This window comes from Phaethon lepturus, unplaced genomic scaffold, assembly GCF_000687285.1.
Source record: "Phaethon lepturus isolate BGI_N335 unplaced genomic scaffold, ASM68728v1 scaffold8692, whole genome shotgun sequence".
Lineage (NCBI taxonomy): Eukaryota > Metazoa > Chordata > Aves > Phaethontiformes > Phaethontidae > Phaethon > Phaethon lepturus.
Window position 1 is genome coordinate 1 of NW_010524041.1, and position 20,746 is coordinate 20,746.

The following is a 20,746-nucleotide window of genomic DNA, read 5'->3' on the forward strand; positions in this document are numbered from 1 at the left end:
AGCTTCGCGCTGGTGCCGCGGTTACCTGCGCGCCTGTGGGAGCCGGGATCGGGCCCCCGCGGGCGTGAGGGAGCAGCCCCCGTCCTGAGGGGCAGCGCGTTTTTCTGCAAGCCGGCAGCAAGGTGTGCAAATCCGCAAGGTGTGCAATCAGCAGAGCTAATGAGTGCGCTAATTGCACTAGCGTGACGGCTCCTGGGAGGGAAGCAGCGGCCGGCGTGCGGCCCGTCGGTGGTGCTCCGGAGGTGGCACCTGGGTACTTGCCGTCTCCAGACAGGTAGGGTGACCTGGCCGTCCTGCAACACATCCAGTTTCTGTGTGAGAGCAAAGCTGCGAAGCGTCAAGCCTGGTTTTCTTTCTGAGGTGAGCGGCGCATCGTCAGTGAAAGTGCTTTTCCGCAATCTGTTGGTGGTTTAGGAAAATTCTGCTGAAATTACTGCCGTTCATAGGAGAAGATCGGTGAACTCTTAAACCTAATGCATGTGAGTCAGATTTTGAGGTGATTTATTTGCCCAGTCCATTACCAGATCATTACCAGCTCCAAATATTCAACTTGATGCATAAGTATGAAAAAATTTAATTACAGCTTTTGTTCCAAACCCCTCCTTGTGTCTCTTCCCCTCTCTTTCTAAAGCACAGGCAATTCTGCTACCTGCGGGTAAGTGCAGCACATGAAGACTATTATTTTCTCCATACCTCCAGTAGAAAGGGACCATTCATTTTAGAGAGAATCTTTCAGCGATCAGTGTAATTTGATCCAGAGTACTGAGCTTACTTGCCGCTGTGCTTCTTGGTGTTTTGTTCTCACGTGTATGGTGCCTTTCAGTCTGTTTGGCTGTGCCGTAAGTGTGATTGTAGGTAGTTAGAGTTTTAGATATGACAGTTTTGCTATGATTCTGCATGACGTTTTACTCACACAGCCTCACCGCTGTTTATAGCAACCTAATGACCTAATCGATAGCAAACTCACAACTTGGAAAACTCTGCTAATCTTCATCATCTCTTCAAGAAGCCATCACACGTGACTGTGTTGACAGAGAGGGCTTACTGGCGTATCACAAGATGCTTGCTGCGAACAGCCAGAACAGGATCACTTTGTCTGACACTTGAACAGTTGTGTTACTTGCTCCTGTTACATGCAGCAGGTACTTCATGAATTCTCATGTGGACTGGTTAAAAGCACATCTCACCTATGTCGAAGCCATCAAGTTTGGTGCTGCTTGGACAGCCAAAGAACGCTACAGGGAAATATTAGTGTGAAGGTCCAATTTGGCAGCCACACAGTAATTTGGAAGTTTGCCATTTTGTTTTGATGACTTAAGAGTAGCACTTGGATGCCTTTTTCTCCATATATAAGATTCGAATGTTCGCCTGTTACTAAGCTAGAACAGTACCACCATGTACACATCCTGAAATACAGTTTCAAGAGATGTCATTTTAATTTTTAACGTTGTTGAGCTATTGGTGTTGGCATGTAAAGGCAGAACAGTCATGCTATAGAGAGAAAGTTTCTGTTCTGGAGCAGTTTTGGAAAGAAGTCTGTTTATAGAATCATAGAATCTTTGGGTTGGAAGGGACCTTTAAAGGTCATCTAGTCCAACCCCCCTGCAGTGAGCAGGGACATCTTCAACTAGAGCAGGTTGCTGGGATGTTTCCAGGGATGGGTCATCTACCACCTCTCTGGGCAACCTGGGCCAGGGTTCCGCCACCCTCATTGTGAAAAATTTCTTACTTATATCTAGTCTAAATCTGCCCTCTTTTAGTTTAAAACCATTACCCCTTGTCCTGTCACAACAGGCCCTGCTAAAAAGTCTGTCCCCATCTTTCTTCTAAGTCCCCTTTAAGTACTGGAAGGCTGCAATAAGGTCTCTCTGGGGCCTTCTCTTCTGGTCAGATGTGTTAAGTATCCCTGTGTATTTGGCTGTCGTGCATTTCCAAAAATTACCATGAAACTTAACATTTCTAATGTCAAATTAACACTCTTGGTAAACACTGTGCAAAGGTGTCTGCTGTTTTCTTCTTGAAATGATTGGTTAGCCAAGTAAAATCAGATCAACTGTTGCTAACCTGGCCAATTTATTCTCCCTCAGAAAAGAGATGTACATCATTAAAATGCAGCAAAGTGTTCCAGAATAGATTTTCACAAGTGTAATTATTCATCTCTCATCATTGGGATGTTGGGTTTGCTGTCATTCGTTGCTCTTTTGTGAAGAGTGAGGCCAAGGTTTACCAAAATAGTTTTCAAGCGAGAAACGGTTCTTTTGCTAATACAGATTGGTGGAGATGTTCAGTTTTGTCAGAATGTTCATCATCTTCAAAATGAGAACAAAACTCTGATTTTTTTCAGGTGAAATAAGGTAGTGAACATTTTCCTCTGCCAGTTGTAGCTACATATTAACTTTTAAATTTTATTATTGCACCTGTAATCTTCTATTACCTTTGGAGTTCCACCTGTCTTAGACTGAATTAAAAATAATAAGTTACTTTTAAGGCCACATATGAAATGTACCTTAGCCATGAGGTTTCTGAACCAGAAGCAGAGTACCCCAGGTTTGTAGTCTTGGAAACCAAACAAATAGAAATATCTTTAAATGTCAGAAGTGTTCAGCACCTTAGGTGCTGGGTGGCTATTGTTAAGGGGCAAAGGTTGCCCATGTTTGAATCTTGGCAAGTGGGATTTCTCTCTAAATGCATTTGGCAACATCTGTGTTCCTAAGGAAATCTAGAGCCTGTTTTCAGGAGGAATGACAGCCCGAAGAAAGCAGTTTACAGTTTGTCACGCCAAGTAAGTCAGCATTCCCTTACAAGCTTTTTTCACTGAGTGTCAATATGAAACAAATCCAAAGGGGAAACAAGTCAAAACTATGTCAAGAAGATTCTTTTTGCAGTGGGCTTTATGGCTCAATCTGCAAACATGTACTTGCAGGATTAGTATTTCTTCAAGCAATTCTCTCACTACAGCCATGGAGAAAGGTATTTTTGTGACAGATCTGCAGTAAACATTTTTATTAGCACCTTCCCTGTTCTTGAAGGCAAAGTCTGCATTTACCGTTTAGTTGGCAAGTCAGTCAATTTTGTACTGACCTGTTGCAGTGGAGTCTTCCAGACTTGCCAGTTAGTTCCCCATACTCATCCTCGTATGATTTGTCCAGCACAGTACCTGAACTGTGCACATTATCAAACATGTGGTGTGATAATGACCTAAAAATGGAAATAAGCTGTGCTGTGACCTCTCTAAATCTTGAGATGAGGCACTGTTGGTATCTGTGCAGATACATTTTTGTTACTTTTTAGATTGCTGAACCTATGAAATTAGAAGAAATGCCCTTGTTACTGCTCTGTTTCCTCTCAGTTGGGTCAGTGTTGTGAGTAAAACGGCTTACCAGGTCAACTCCTGTGTTAACTAATGTCATGTTTCCCTCCTTCCCTCAATCCAGTATTTTTCTGTCGTTGTAGCTACGTGCAAACTATATTAAAAATCTGCTCAGTATTTTGTTCTCCTTGGGGGGCGTTCCTTCTTGTCCCAATCTGATCTTCTTGATCCAATGCTCTGGGAAAGGTGCAATCTGGTAATAACACCGTGCACTGAGAATACGGGACCCCTAGGTTTTGTTCTGATTGTACTTCAGATTTTGAGGTCATACTGTAGCAATGTCTTCAAAAGAGAGTTCAGTACTAAGTGTGGACCAGGCTGCATGGAGGGTCACAACTGGCCTTCGTCTTTCTCCGTGGAGCTTCGCTGCTCACATGAAGAATGTTGCACTGCTTACCAGCCTTGATGTACGATATGCGTTCTGCAGAGCAACGATCCCCTCTCCTCCCGCAACCTTTGCAGAACATACTCCTCTAACTTGCAATTCTTCTTGCAAGAGTGGGGAAGTGTCATCTGCTCTTACCAGAGTAATAACTTTATGACTTCATTAGGATGAAGGGCCATAAGCAGGATCCAAGGAATCCTAGCAGGGCAGTGATATGTGATGTTTTAAAGTAAGGCAGGCAAGATTGTCCCATTGGTGTCAGTCGTCTTTTTGAAAAATATCAGATAGTGGGTCTGTTCTTGTAAGCATTAACATCCTCTGATGCAGTTTTGTGGTAAGACTGATGTTTGTATGAAGAATCTTTGCAAAGAGACTTAAAGGTAAGGTTGGTTGTAGTTGTTTATTTTATTCTGGTCAGTGCTTGGCAACGAATTAGCAGTCTCTTGGTTGGACGTCTTTTGTGATTGCCTTGTTGTGTGTGCATCTCCCTGAACCATCATCTCTGGTGAACCAACTAACCCATTTCAATAGCAAGGAACACAATCCCATGCGGTGTTGAAAGTGCAGTGTTCAAAGGCATGCATCGCAAATTGAAGATCCTTGGAACTATTCTAAAACTGCTCTGAGTGCTCCAGAAGGCAGGAGGACTGCTCTGGGCAGAAGGAGGGAAGGAAATGATAACTTCTTCTCTCCTTTACTGATAAAGAGATGCCAGGATGACCAACGTGTAAGTCAAGTTGTACCTTACTAAACAGGAAGTTTTATTTTGCTGGAGTATTGTATGGCAAGTCAGCTTCTGTTTGTTTTGGTTTTTGTAATTACCCCAGTGGATTAGAAGAATTGTTTTTGATTTCCCCCAAGTCATTGTGTTTTCACTGTTAGTGGTTCCTTACTTATGTCTGATTAACTTCCATAGGAGCAGTAGCCCATAACTGTGACGTAGTGAGCAGTCTGGTACCCTGGCAGGCCAGCTCGTATCCCATGGTGTTGCTGTTAGGAAGAATAGACCTTGGATTATCTTTCTTGCTAATCATTACTGAGATTTGTAGCAAAATATCCAGTCCTCACTGCTAAGATCAGCTGACCAGCGAGGACTGTTCACTTTTTGATTCCCCTCTTTGCAGCTAAGGAGCCAGTGCTGTGGAAGATGCACTTGCTTTCAACTATTTTGTTTCTGTGCTTGATTATCTTTAAATGCCACCATATTACATGCACATTTCTGCTTTTCTCCTTTAACATCTGAGGATAGAAAACAAATCTTTTAGAGGGGGTGTTCTACTTTAATGTAGGACATGAAGTAAAGTAGGGCTGATTAATTATTTTAATACCCTGTAGTAGTTCCTTGGCATGACAGAATCTAAAGAAAGATGAAAAGTTTAGGTGTTGATAAGAAACTGGTGCAATCCACCAGGGCTAGGGATTTGGTTTGTGTTTTGGGACCTGATGTACCCATCCAGGTTTTTCCAGTGGTGTCTGTTCCTGATCAAAAGACAAATCACTACTTAGCATGATGCTATTTCTGGTGGTGTTTTTTTCCCGCCCCCACCCCCCTTCTTTCTCCCTGGATTAACCACAATTTTTCCTTGTTCTTTTTGATCGAAAGCCTTTAATGAACTGTGATGATTTGAGGAAGTACACTCTCCCAATCTGTTGTACGCCAGACGTTTAAGTAGAAGGGGCCTTTGTATTGTAGTTAGTCCTCCGTCACACTGACTGAACATGAAAGGCATACTTGCTGGATGGGGAGTAGCTCTCATGCCTTAGGATGTACATGCTTTTTGATTCTCTTTATTGCTAGGCTTTTGCTTTGTGCTCTCACTCTCTTATGTTACCTCTTCTGTCATTCTTTCATTTAGCTTGCATACCGCCCAGTATACCCAGGATGATGAAATTAATTTCCAGTGCCATAGTGTTGCTCTTATCAGCACACTAACATGTCTCTGGAAGATCAGGGAAGTAGGTTTTTCATTCCCTGTCCATCGTAAGTCTTTTGAGAAACTGTTCTGTCTTAATGACAATATTTTCTTATATCACTGTACTAAAGATCTTTGGAGGGTATAGTCTCACAAAAGTGAGAGTCAATTCTCAGTCACAAAGGTTCTCCCCAAAGGAAGTTTATGGCCTAGAATTACAGGCTTGATTTTATTTCAAGTTTCATAGTTTGTGACTCTTCATGGAAGTGAAGAGGGAACATGCTAAGCAAAAACTTTAGGGCCCACCTCACTGCTCACTGTTCCTGGATGCCTTGGCAGGTGGACATCTGCTACACATCTTAGACTTGATCCCACAACCATTGCTCATCTAAGATCTTTCTTTAACACAACATTGAAAAAAAACTTGAAAATTTGTCTGCCGAAGAAGAGAGCATAGTATACGGTATGGTGAGCCCAATCTCTGTCTGAAGTTTTGCTTGGCAGGAGCAAGGGAGGATTTATCTGGCACTTGATGCCCAGCTGGTGAAAACTTGAGGACCCCCTACCTCTGTGGTCGATAGTAGACAGGAGATGTTTAAAATTGTACTTTGCAGTCCTTGTGCTTTGTTATCTAACCCTCTTGTTGGTGCTATGGACTCCACTTCTTAATCTCTAACAGAGTCTCTGGGATTTTCCCTCAGTAACAGATTATTGTTTTAAACCGTGTTGATGTTCTCTTGCTTACTACCTTTTTTATTTTTTTATATTGGCACTGAAGTCCATGTGTCATGTCATGGACTCAAAGATTTAGTGGTTTAAAATGTGAAATAAATGAACACCATGTTAGATCATTTGTAAAGCTTTTTCCTGAGAAGTTCTCCTCTTTCCTGCTCTGCCTGCACAAATGAAAACAAAGTCTTTTTTAGTTACGAGATGATTTAAAACTTCTTGGTTAGCCAAACATGTTATTTAGTTCAACTACTTAAAACATAATTGATTCCCGTTTCAAGAATATGCATGTGAAGTTTAGGCCTTCAGCTACTTACTGAGAGCCAAGTTACAGACCAGGCTTGTACAGTGTTGATATTGGAAACACCACTAAAGCTTGCTGTAGAAATCTGGCCAGGCACCATTACAATTGTTAAATAATTTTGTTGCCAGAATAACATAATTCAGTATTACGTCTAGAGAGAGAAAAATACTTGGGTTTAGGGTGCTGTAGACTTTATATACCTGGCATATCGTTCCAGGTGATGACTGAATATTTCTTGCATATTTCTTTTCTTGCACTACAAGGTTCTCGGTATGCAAAGCTGAAATAATACATTGAAATATAGAAATAATACGTTGTACTTTATTAATTTGATAAATAGGGTAACTGTGCCTGTTAATAACTCCCTTTCTCGTTTGAGTTTAAAAAAATCCAGGTAATAAAGCATAAAGACAGACCTCTCCAAGGCAGGCATTCTTTCCGTTTGAGAGACGCAAATTTCAAATCGATAGTATGTGGTAAAAACTCATGTTGACAGTTTTTCCACCCAAGACAAGACAGGACAGGCCAAGAATTGAAGTATTTCAAAACCACATTTCTTATAGTAGTAAATAATACATTTCTAAAGTATATTCGGCCGGTATTTACTAGTGGTTTCTCTTAGAACTCGCTTTAATATGTCTGGTTATGCTTTTTCTGCTAGTTTTAAAGTATGAATTGATTCTTTTCTAGTTAGGTTTTTAATTTTTAATGATGATAAGATTAACCAGCTTTCAAAGTCTGCTTTTAAGAACTTTTAAGGTTTAAGGAGCTGTATAGTAGCTAGGTATTATTGATTACATTTCAGTTCCAAGATGTTTAGTTAGAGCCGCTGGCGTGGCCCACCTCTTTATGCAACTGCTGTTGCTCTGAGCAAGCTCTCTCCTCCGTTTCTGTGGTACGTATCATCCTGGCTTTGACCAGGACACATCCCCTGGCAGCTGCCTGGCGGGGACTTTCCTCACGTACAAACACACCTCGTTGCCCAAGAGCTGGTGCCGAGTTTTACATCTGGTTCAGGAGCCAGCTACGTGTCGATCCTGGGAGTGCAATAATTAAGGGCCAAGATAGGCACCGCTTTAAACAGTGTTTGTGTTGGAAACTTCCTGGGATCCACGACTGCTGTATGTCTGCCAGATAGCTTTACAACTGCTTACGATTTTTGTTGTCAAAATATCATAATCTAGCCTGACATTCAGTGCGTGACACTCAGGGCAGCTAGACCTTGCGCATGTTAGTGGATGTTGCCATTTCGTTTAGACTTAATATGAAGCAGTTAAACCATGATTGTTGTGGTAATTGGCAGTCACTTTTTTTAGACTAGTGGATGCATTCATGCATAAAAGAGGAAAAAGTCCTTTAGGAGAAGAAGTTTTGTAAATGTTATGTGGAACAAATACTAATAGTGGCCAGGCTTGGTCAACAAGGTTTGGATGGGGCTATTGTGAGCAAAGTGGTGGCAGCTGGGGATGGCAGTCACTGCTTGTGTGTGGTACCACCACCAGTTTATTACTACTGCTTTGCTAAGGCTCGTGTGATAAGAAATGGTGAGCTTGCGTTGCCTTTCCCACGTGGCCGCCCAGCGGAAGGCAATGCTGACCCGGGGAGAGCGAAAGCTTTTCCTGCCGTGGAGCGCGGGTAGGGGCTGATGGCTTCTCCATGGGCATGTACAGTGATGGCGGTAGGTCCTGACGTGGGGACAGGGCTGGTGTAGCTGGGCTGGGGCGTGCGGAGGCCGGGTCCCAGGTGGGTGAGCTGGGAGGTCGGGAACAGAGAACGAACCGTGGCTGTTTGTTTCTGCTGTGCTCAGGGAAGCAGCCCTCTGCTTACATTCCGTGCAAGTTAATAGGGTCACACCGGAGAACATACCTGACTTGGATGACCCGTTTCTCCTCCTGGAGTAAACACTCCTCCTGGCCCAAATAGCAGGTAACTGCTTACACCAGAGGGAGCAACCACGTTCAGCGCCGTTGGTGCGCGGTGCTTGGTGGTGCACAGCGGAGCCCGGTTAGGAACAGTGAGTAAAGTGTTCTTGTTGCTTGTCCTGACAGTTCTGCTGTGAGCCTTTGGGAAATTATTAACATTATTAAAATGTAGTAGTGTTCGTTCTTTTATTAACAGACCTAAGTGTTGAAAAGTGTTGAAGGTAAAGTTTTGAGGTGTGCCTAAGTTCAAAAGCTGGCTTAGTAGTTCTGAAAATATTATGAAGAATCTTAGTCTAAAGTACACAGATATTTACATATCTGCTTAATTTGAAGGAATATACATTTGCTTAAGAGTCAGCATGGTGTGTTTTATTTTTGTAGATTGTCACAAATGGTCTCTATGTGAAAAATGCTTTCACTGCAATACTATGCAAACCCTGTTCCACAGGTAAAGGTCTCAGCCCTGACATGGGGGCCCTGAGAGCACAAGAACAAGCACCTTCCTGGAAGAGCCCATTGCACAAACCTGCAACATCCTGCAGAAATTGGTGTTAAAATCTTTCAAAAAATCACTTTGCTTAAATTAGGTTTTCATTTTAAATCTTCCTCACGTTCTCATAATTTTTTACATGAGACCTCATGATTATCCCATGAAGGTATGTTCACTACAGGCTATTTTCCCCTCTCAGTTAAACTTTCAAACAGTTACTGGGAAATGATGTGGAATCATCTGATTCAGAGGTGACTTTCAAAAGCGTGTTCAGAGCTGTTTGAAATACTATTTCCTGCTACTTAATATAAAATTTTCAGTGTTACTCTTGTAAAATAATACAGGAGGTAAAAAAGGTAAATATGTCCCCCTTTTCCTAAATGGGACAGAGATAACTTCTTTAGAGTCTTTAGTACCACAGTATAGCTGAGCTGAACAAAACTCTGCGGAAAGTGTCTTCTCAGTCTCTAATGAGTGAGAATGAGCTACCGTCTAATTCTTGTTAGAGAGATGTCCACAGTCAAATCGCCTACTTGACTTGAATCTTTGAATTGTGCCTGGCGTATTTTGCTTTTCAGAAACCACATCCTTATGACATCTGATTAGAGGATGGCTGGTAGCTTGAGAAACACTGCCATATTTTATTAATGTAGTATTTGACAGTTGTTAAATAGTGAAACTAGAGATTGGTGTTCGCTTGACTAAAAGGTATGCACCTGATACCAGTCACAGAGAACCCAATTAACCTCTAGGCTCTATATATTGAATTAGCAAACTGGCAAGTAGACTGGGCTGCTGGAAATTGTCTGCAACTAAACTTTCAAACAAAGTTGGTTGATTATTTTGCTTACTCAAATGGTCTTTTGCTATTGTGTATGGGATTTATCCAACTAAAAGAATACAAATATCCAGGTTACTACTCATGGTTTCTTCTTGAGGATGATTAATGTTCATATCTGCATTCTTGCCACTGAACTGATAATAGTTCGTGGTTTTTGTGGGGCGTGCGCGTACACCTTGCTCGTGTGGGAACAGCTATAGCAAACTGGTACACACCTCTTACACTTGCTCCTACCCCACCCTTCCCACAGCCCTGCCCTCTCCCCATTAATTATAAAGCAAATAATGCTCTTGGGATTGGTTCTTCGTTGAGCATCTGTGCAGTAATTGATAGAGGAAACTTTCCAGGGGGTATTCTGGGCACAATTATCTGCTGATTGAAAGAATATCCATTATTAAAAGGGTGAAAATCTGTTAAAGTGAACTTGAGCAGTTACAGGAAACTAAAGCAACTTGTTGCATTTTAGGACAGTGTTGCTTGCCCTCAGTAAACTGCATGATATGATGCTGCAGGTATTTCTTGTCTGTGTGGTATTTTAGCTATGCTAGCTGTACCTTGGAGAAATTGCGGGGGGAGTGTGCTATTTAATGAACTGTGATGTTATTCGTCTTTATCAAAAGACAATCAACAGGAGACCCTGTTGTGCTTATGTGACTTTATATAATGAAAAGTAAATTAATCTAAATTCAGTAACCCAGTTTTTATATGAGATAAACCCATTACTGCAGTAGCATAACCAGTTCTTTTGAAAAAAAATATTTGATAGTGTTTCCATGGTGAGTTTTTCTGTTTATTAGGAAAGGTTTTTTTGTTTTTTTAAATGAAGATTAATTTATACACTTATTTGGTCTGGTGAATTATTTATCTGATGCTACTTGTACTTTTCTCTTGTGCTGGTTTTGGCTGGGGTAGAGTTCATTTTCTTCGTAATAGCTGGTATGGGGCTATGTTTTGGTTTTGTGCTGAAAACAGTGTTGATAATTCAGGGATGTTTTAATTACTGCTGAGCAGTGCTTACACAGTGTCAAGGCCTTTTCTGCCTCTTCACCCCACTCCACCAGCAGGGAGGCTGGGGGTGCACGGGAAGCTGGGGCGGGACACAGCTGGGACAGCTGACCCCAACTGACCAAAGGGATATTCCATCACTCTACAATGTCATGCTCAGCATGTTAAGCTGCGGGAAGAAGGAGGAAGGGGTGGAGGGACGTTCGGAGTGATGGCGTTTGTCTTCCCAAGAAACCATTACGCGTGATGGAGCCCTGCTTCCCTGGAGATGGCTGAACCCCTGCCTGCCCATGGGGAGTGGTGAACAAATTCCTTGTTTTGCTTTGCTTGCGTGCGCGGCTTTTGCTTTACTTATTAAACTGTCCTTATCGCAAACCATGAGTTTCCTCACTTTACCCTTCCAATTCTCTCCCTCATCCCACCGCAGGGGGAGTGAGCAAGCGGCTGTGTGGGGCTTAGTTCCCGGCTGGGGTTAAACCACAGCAATGAAGATGAATTTATACACCTATTTGGTCTGGTGAATTATTTAGCTGATGTTACTTGTACTTTTCTCTTTCAGGAAATCCATGACTTATTTAAAGATTATGAAATCAAGTATTGCTATGTGGACAGAAATAAAAGAACAGGTAAGAACTTAAAAACTTCCAGTGTCATAAGTTTCCGTTCTGTGATGAAACTAGTGAGGAACATCATCTGCCATGTATGAAGTCATCAAACTCTCTGCTGTCACATAGCTTGATTGTCCCTCAGTGCCTTTTTTGGCTGCATGGTTTGTCACCTTCTACTGAAGTCGATGGAGAGTTGGAAACTTAGTAAAGTTTCAGATGTCAGCCAGGAGTAGATAGGTCCACTATGGTATCTCTCGGGCATATTCCCTTAGTGAGTGTCTCTTTGGGACAAAGCTAACCTCAACTGTCTGATTTCCTTTGAAAAACTAGTCCTGAGGCCTCTCTTAGGACAAACCACGTGTGCCTATGACACGATCAGAGGAAAACGTACCTAGCTCCAGATGCATTTGTGTTAGGTTATATAAGCCAGAAGCAATATATTAAAGGAATACTTAAGTCTTTGAAGGAAATGTTGTCCTCAATTAAATCCTGAATTACTTAAGTCTGATCTTCCATTTACAAATTAATTCTCTAAATAGGGGATTCACAGATTTTTAGCACTAGTGAGGTACAGAGATAACAAATATTTCTTTACACATTCCTGTCCTTCCAAATCACCATAGGTCCCAAGCCTGGGCTATCTCCTGAGGCAACCTTGGTTTCCAGGACAAAATCTTAATGCAGTAGCTGTGGTAGATTTCTGTCAGGATTTCGTGAACATAATGGTGTCCTGTTTGGTGACAACTGCCTCTAAGGAGCAAAAATTTGTGCCTAAATGTTCCATTATCTTGCAAATTTGATTTCTGAATATGGAATAAGGCCAGTTTGTGTGTGAGGTACTATAAACTGCTACCTAACAACAGACTGAATGTCTCTGTTCAGTGTGATGGGAAATATTTGAAAATACTTGGAAAAAGTAAGAGAAGGATGCATTTTTTTAATTTAATCTAGATGCTCACATATATAACTTTTTTTACTGTATATGTATTTGTGTTGTTTTTAGAGTGCATACATATGTGTCTTTGTGTATATGTAGATATATATAGTACTTTGCCTATTCATGTGAATTTTTGTATGTTTTACTGCACACCTCTGCAAATTTTCGTGACTGGAATACACTGTAGGTGTGGGGTTTTTTTTCTTGGCTTCTTATTTGGATAGATCAAAATATCTCTGTATTCATGAAGGCTTTAAAACTGTGTTCGGAAGCCCTAATATCACGGAATCTTAACATGTTACTATGCAAAGTTTTTGAGCCTTTCAGCTCTTCTGACTCATGTTGTTTATATTGCAATTATTTTTGGTGTTAGTACTTTTGCTGTGCAAAAAGCAAAAAGCTAGTAGTTTTGACTGTGTCTGTGGGTGGTTGCATGTATTTATTCTGTCTTGTACAAGTAAGTACTGACACAACAGAACAGTCGTCCACCCAAAAGTTGGACATACATATTGCAGCTTGAACTCCATTTGTATTGAGGTTTTTTTGTGTGTTTGGAGGTTTTGGTTTTTATTTGTTTGGTTTTTGTTAGATAGATTTAATGACATTTTAGTTTAATGGACGTAATTGGAACTTTGTGGAGCTCTGTAGATGTTTCCAATTAGATCTTTTAAAATTCTCCAGAGTAAAAACGTTTTCACTTGATGACACTAATTTAAGATTAATGATAACTCTAGGAATTAGCCATAAATGACCTCAAAACATAGGGAAATTTTTTTTTTATCATTGAAAAAAGCTAACAGTATTTTTAAACTTCATTGTCTTCTATCCATATCTTCTATGTAACTATTTTTAGAATACCAAACATTATCCTGTTAGAGAAATATGTGTCAGAATACTGGAGAGCAAAGTCATGTAGATTACCCAAGCACATTTGAATCTGTTTGAGAACCAGGTTGCTGATTTCCACACCATCTCATCTTTATCTGATTATTGATACATCTCTTCAGTTACGACAGATTGTAAAATCCACTGCAAAGGCATTGGTTGTATGTTAGCACAAACTAATTGCTTACAGGATGCATAAAAACATTCAATTTGACTAGAACAGCAAAGCTGAGATCTCAAATAATATGTGTATAACACCAAGATTATACTTGCTTCTGTTTTCTTTATAAACTGCTACAAGATAGTCACAGACCAGAACTTGCTTTAAAACATCCTGTGGATGCGTATGTTTTAATTTAATTGTTTAATTAGAAATGCTCACTTAGACTGTTGTAATTAATGATTATTAATGCAGGAAAGAAAATATTAGTACTTTCTGGCTGGCTCTAGGACTGTGAGGTGGTAAAGATACGGTGTACAACGCTCCCTTTGTCCACGGCTGCACTGCCCTTCAGTTACCTGAAGGTAACATCATCATCAGGATGATGACAGGGTACAGATACAACCTTTGTACACTGGCTGTGTGTTCCTTCCAGCTGCTTGTGGGACCATGACCTGGTACAGAGGTAGTGGGTGTTCCAGCATTCCCTTGGTCCATGGCTGCGGGCACTTCTGAGCTGCCTGTGGGATCTGGACAGGGTACATTGGGTGGTGCGGCTAGGTTTTGTCCACGAGCATGGGCACCTTCTGGCTGTCTGGAGGAGGACGTGGTACGGATAGGGTAGGTGTTGCAGAGGCCCATGTGTCCATGGCTGCATGTTCCTTCCAACTACTTGTGGGACCATGACATGTTACAGAGCAAACGGGTGTCTCAATGCTTCCTTTGTCCATGGCTGTGGGCACCTTTGCGCTGCCTGTGGGACCTGCATGGCATACAGATAAGTTGGGATGTGCAGTTCTCCATTTGTCCATGGCTATGGGCACCTTCTTGCTGTCTGTATGATGGTGGGGAACAGATACGGTGGTGGATGTTGCGGCACTCCCATTGTCCATGGCTGTGGGCATCTTCTGGTTGGCTGTTGTATGATGATGGGGTACAGATACAATGAGTGTTGCAGAAGTCCCCTTGTCCGCAGTTGCATATTCCTTCCAGCTGCTTGTGGGACCATGACATGGTACAGAGTTGGTGGGTGCTGTGCTGCTCCCTTTATCCATGGCTGCAGGCACCTTCAAGCTGCCTGTGGGACCTGGATGGGGTACAGAGGTGGTGGTTGGTGTAGCTCTCCCTTTGCCCTGGGCTTTGGGCACCTTCTGGCTGTCTGTAGGCTGAAGACGTGGTACCTATATAGTGGGTGTCGCAGAGCTCCCTTTGTCCATGGCTGTGTGTTTGACCTGGCTGCTTCTGGGACCATGACAGGGTACAGAGGTGGTGGGTGTTGTGGCTCTCCACTTGTTCATGGCTGTGGGCACCTTTGAGTGGGGTGGACCTGGCCAGTTGGACCTGGATGGGGTACAGATGCATCGGGTGGTGCATTTACGTTTGTCCACAAGTTTGGACACCTTGTGGCTCTCTGTAGAAGGAGGACATGGTACAGATACCGTAGGTGTTGCAGAGGTCCATTTGTCCATGGCGGCGTGTTCCTTCCAGCTACTTTTGTGGTACCTTGACATGTTATAGAGCAAGGAGGTGTTTCAGTGCTTCCTTTGTCCGTGGCTGCGGGCACCTTCACGCTGCCTGTGGGACCTGCATGGGGTACAGATAAGTTGGGTTGTGCAGCTTTCCCTTTATCTACGACTATGGGCAACTCCTTGCTGTCTGTAGGGTGACGGGGAATAGATTGTTGACAGATGTTGCGGTGTTCCCATTGTGCATGGCTGTGGGCACCTTCTGGCTGTCTGTGCGATGACAACAGTGTACAGATATAGTTGGTGTTGTGGAAATCCCCTCATCCACATCTGCATGTTTCTTCCAGCTGCTTGTTGGACCATGATACGGCACAGAGTTGGTGGGTGTTGCAGCGCTCCCTTTTTTCACGGCTGCGGGCACCTTCGAGCTGCCTGTGGGACCTGGATGGGGTACTGATAACAGTGCGTGGTGTGGCTTTCCATTTCCCAGGACTGTGGGCACCTTCTGGTTGACTCTGTGATGATGACGGGGTACAGACACAGTGTGTGCTGCAGAAGGCCCTTTGTCCATGGTTGCATGTTCCTTCCAGCTGCTTGTGGGACCATGACAAGGTACAGAGTTGGTGGGTGGTTCAGTGCTCCCTTTGTCCACCGCTGTGGGCTCCTTCAAACTGCCTGTGGGACCTGGATGGTGGACACATACAGTGGTTGGTGTAGCTCTGCATTTGCCCAGGGCTGTGGGCATCTTCTGGCTGGCTGTGTGATCATGACGGGGTACATGTAGGTTGGCTGTTGTGGAGCTCCCTTACTCCATCATGGCTTGTAGGCACCTTCAAGCTAGCTGTGGGTCCTGGAAGGGGTGAAGATACATTGAGTGGTGCAACTCTTCCTTTGCCCACAGCTATGGGCGCCTTCTGGGTCTCTATGGTTGTGACAGGGTATGTATACAGTGGCTGTTGCTGAGGTCCCCTTATCCATGCTCCATGGTCCTTCCAGGTACTTCTGAGACCATGACATTGTAGAGATGTGACAGGTGGTCTGGCGCGCGCGTTGTGCGTGACTGCAAGCCCTTTCAAGCTGCCTGTGGGACCTGGATGGTGTACAGATACAGTGGGTGGTGTAGCTATCCCTTTGCCCGTAAGTGGAGTGCCTTTTGTCTGGCTGTGTGATCGTGATGGTGTACAGATACGGTGGGTGTTGCAGAGGTCCTTTTGTCAATGGCTGCATGTTCCTTCCAGCTGCTTATAGGTCTATGACATGTTGCAGAGGCAGTGGGTGTTGTGGTGCTCCCTTTGTCCACAGCTGTGGGCTCCTTTGAGCTGCCTGTGGGACCTTGATGGTGTAGAGATTCAGTGAGTGGTGTGGCTGCTCTCCCTTTGCTCAGGGCTTTGTGCACCTTCTGGTTCGCCTTTTGTTGAGGATGGCGTACAGATATGGTGGGTGGTGTGGTTGTACCTTTGTCCACGATCGTGGGCACCTTCTGGCTTTCTATAGGATGATAATGGGGTACAGATATGGCAGATGTTGCGGAGCCTCTAAGTCTTTGCTCGCCTGTCTCCTCATCTGCCAGTGTGGGCTGGCACAGCCCTTTTTATACCTGTCTTGGGCCAACCATGTCTCTGACCCCGCTGTGACGTGGAGCACCACAAGCAGTCTGCTTGCTGTGACATGGGCATGATATCACCACGGCTGGTGCCAGGATCTCCTTTGGGTCCCAGCCCTCGGCTACCCAGGCGAGAAGGTTGAGGAGCTCCCTTTGCCCATGGCTTTGGGAAACTCCCTGCAAGACCCTCATGGGGTAGAGGACAGGGCTGTCTTATCTGTCCTGTAGAGCACTGACAACTCTCCGGCCAAGTGATGAGGTGTGAGCGGACAGGAGCTGTGGTGTGGTTCCAGGAGTCTGGCTGGAGAAGCAACAAAAGAGAAGTCACCCGCCGTTGCTGTGGGCAGCCCTCTTGCCTTCCCTTCCGTGCCTGCTCCTCTCAGCCCTCGCTTCCCTGACTCCTCGTCTGCCAGTCTGAGGACAACCGTGTCACTGACCCCTTTGTCATGTGGACAACCACGAGCAGTCTGCTGGCTGTGACATGGGCTGGTGCCTGGAGCTGGTGCTGCATTCATGTGATACCGCTTTTCCAGCAGTCAAATGAGAAGACACAATCAAATAAACAATAAAATGAAATAGAAAACAAGAATTGGTAGTGCTGGGGGAGGAAATGAAGTAGCTGTAGGATCAATGTAAAGAAGAGCAGCTCAGCAAAGGTTAAAAGAGAATTAAAAGCAGCAGGTCCTACCCACTGCCCTGTTTTAAAGATTTGAGTGGTACTTGATGCTGAGGTTTGTGGGTTTGAAGGCTATTCTGGAAGAAAGACTCTTGTTGGGTTTTCTGAAGGTGATCTTTCACACCTTTGGCAGGGAAGGCATGTCCCAGTGCCCAAGCCTGCATCCATGAGTGGCTGGCAATGCTGAGGGTATCTGCGTGAGGTGTGAGACTTGTGTCTCTTTTTCCCTGAAATGAACCAAAGTTTTTGCCTGGGACTGCCCTGGGCTGTGCACTTCAGCTGGTCACTGGAAGAAAACACATGAATTAGCTTCCATCTGCTTGGTTCACTGTAGACTGTTACATCCTCTTTAATTCACAGGGTACGAGGCAACAAGTGCTAACTGAAACACAGGAGTTTTCCTCTGAACATCAGGAAACACTTTTTCGCTGTGAGGGTCACCAGATACTGTGACAGGTTGCCCAGAGAGGTTGTGGAGTCTCCATCCTGGACATGGTCCTGCACAACCAGCTCTGGGTGAACCTGCTTGAGCAGGGGGTTGGACACGATGACCTCCAGAGGTCCCTGTGAACATCTTCCAGTCTGTGATTGTGTGAAATGCTTTACCCAAAAATCATCCAGTAACCCCAAAGTGAGAATTTATGGATGCTACCCCAAAGAAATTCAGTAGAATCAGTAATGTGTTGACTTCAGTGTAAAATGGAATTGCTTTTTGTTTCCCAAATGTAAAATTTTGTTGTGCTACAAGTAGTGAGGTTGTGTGTATCTGTGTTTCTATAGTCACTTTTTGACTTAATTACTGATGATGTCCAGTTGATAATGTCAAATTTTAAAATGTATATTACAGCATATCTCTCTATCTATTGCATCTTCGGGGTAAGTCCCAAACTCTTACTTTTCCTGTGACCTACACTGGTGGGTTTTAGTGGGAGGGAGAGGTATAGTAATTACCTCTGTAGCTGAAGAGAGGCTGTAGTAGGTGATGTAACTTCTTTTGATCTCTTGCAGCATTTGTTACTCTGTTAAATGGAGAGCAGGCTCAGAATGCAATTCGGAAATTTCACCAGTATTCTCTTCGGGGAAAAGAAATATCCGTGCAACTCCAACCAACGGATGCTTTGCTGTGCGTTACTAATTTGCCCATTTCATTTACGTTAGAAGAGTTTGAAGAACTTGTGCGTGCGTATGGCAATGTCGAGAGGTGTTTTTTGGTCTATAACGAAGTTACTGGCCATTCAAAGGGCTATGGCTTTGTCGAATATATGAAGAAGGACTCTGCTGCAAAGGCGAGACTGGAACTTCTGGGGAAACAGTTAGACGAGAGCACTCTCTTTGCACAGTGGATGGATGTGAACCAGCTGACGACAAATCTTATTCACTCCAAGTGCCTTTGTGTAGATAAATTTCAAAAAGACTGTGCTGATTCAAAAGAACTGATCCAAGCTTTCTCAGTAAAGTATAAACCTGTGTTCTGCCAGGTATGTTGAATTTGTATCTTTTGGAAGAGCAAGGTCATGATTTAAGTAGCTCTGTATTTGCATGCTTCACTGCTTGTTGTCTTGTACTTTCATTTTTCATTTAAGTAGTGAATGGTTATGCATCTGCATTTCTGCATTGCAATATATGATGTGGTACAAATGCTTCATTGGTATGGGTTTGCAGTGATTGGTCTGTGTCATCTGGGAATTCTGCAGGAGACCACTCCCGTGAAGCACCAATAAAATGTTTATAAGTCATCCCTTCCTCATTTATTTTATTGAAAATAATTTTAGAAATGTTTTAGCTTTTAAAGTAATCGTTGATGATGGCTTTATTGCTCAGTGAAGAAGGCCAGGTGTATGCAAGTGCAACAGTTTAGGTGATGGAGAATGTATATGTGTGTATATAATGAATATATTTAAGAAACCCCTGCAAATATCTAATGGTTTTTTTTCCCCTAACTGAGGAAGATGTAGGCTTGGGATCTTATAGTCGCTGGGCTTGCCAGTGATAGGGATGATACATCTTTTGGAAAGCATGTAGAAGAGGTAGATTCTTACTAGCCTTTGCAAGTGTAAAGGTTTCCTTCTCATCTTCATGGCTTGTGAGATACTAGACCATAAATAAAATGTTGCTCATAGAAGTGGACCATAAATGACAGACTATAAACAGGCAGTCAAAAGCAAGTTTTCTTTATATTCACGCAGTTGGGTATGATTTCAGTTGTGTTTTTTTTTTTTTCTTAAGTATCTCTGAAGTCTCCCCAGGGATTAGCTTCAGGGATAAGTAACCAGAGATTTTCAGCGTCTATGACCGGAAGGTCCATCAGGCTGTCTGATCTGACCACCTGCAGGCCACCACATTTTCCCTAGTGCTCCTTTCAAGCCCCACTAATTTGTGGTTGGCTAAAGTACATCCTTACACTTGCTTGATCCAAATACATCAGCACATGCGTAAATTGGAAGTAACTCTTTCCAGAAACTGCCCGTCCCTTGTTATTTTGCACTTGTGTCTGTTTTGTCAGTAGAATGTATCTGTTTTCAGCTTCACCTCACTGATGACTAGATTGAGGAGCCTTTGCTCCCTACTGTTTTCTTCCTGTAAGAAGGTATTAAATGCTGTAATCAAGTCACTTGCTCAATCTTTGTTTAATTAGCTAAACGGATTGTTCTTTTAAAGTCTTTTATTTCAGCTGTCAGATAATCTGGAGGCTGTTATCAGCTCCCCCAACAATTTTTCAACGTTCTTTTAAAATTCTGAAGTTCAAAGAATAACAGGCTGCTTTGATAAAGATGGTTTTCACAAACAGTATTCTACTGTGTAGTTAGAGGCACTTAAAAATTGACTTTTACCTTCCTTCTTAAATTGTAATGGTACATGGGTCACATCTGGTATAGGTGAGGAGGATCTGTTTGTGTATGCCTTGTATCAGTAAATGGCACTAAATGCATCTTTCTATAAAATACAGAAATTAAACAGTAATGCTTTTGAATTAGGAAATAGGCACTCAGTCAAAAAGATATCTAAGAAAGCATTCTTGGCATGTTCTCATATTACCTATCACTTGTATAAACACGCTGTGTAATAGACTGATAGGTAGATAAGCCCTCAGCCTGTTGCTCCGAGATGTGCTGGGTACACTGCAGCACACTGGAAGTCTTACAGAGATGAGCCGGGGCTCCTGAGGTAATAGCAGCCAACAGGGGAACACCGGTGAAATACCTCAGAGGTGTTAAGGGGTGTTCCTCTAAGAAGGTGACACGGCTGACGGCCCAGCTGAAGTGCTCTACACCAATGCATGCAGCATGGGCAACAAGCAGGAGGAGCTGGAAGCCACCGTGCTGCTAGAAAGCTATGACGTGGTCGCCATTACTGAAACTTGGTGGGACGAATCCCACGACTGGAGTGCAGCTACTGATGGCTACAGACTGTTCAGAAAGGACAGGGGGGGAAGGAAAGGCAGAGGTGTTGGC

General features: G+C 43.3%; 1 protein-coding gene across 1 annotated transcript in view; it reads left to right on the top strand.

The window, feature by feature from the left end:
* The first annotated feature begins 8,373 nt into the window (after positions 1-8,373).
* The window catches only part of RAVER2 (ribonucleoprotein, PTB-binding 2), a 33,237-nt gene continuing 20,864 nt past the window's right edge, over positions 8,374-20,746 (top strand). Inside the window, exons 1-3 of the mRNA XM_010282312.1 lie at positions 8,374-8,379; positions 11,519-11,585; positions 18,303-18,772. Of these exons, the coding sequence (XP_010280614.1) occupies positions 8,374-8,379; positions 11,519-11,585; positions 18,303-18,772 (543 nt within the window). The remainder of the gene's footprint in view (positions 8,380-11,518; positions 11,586-18,302; positions 18,773-20,746) is intronic.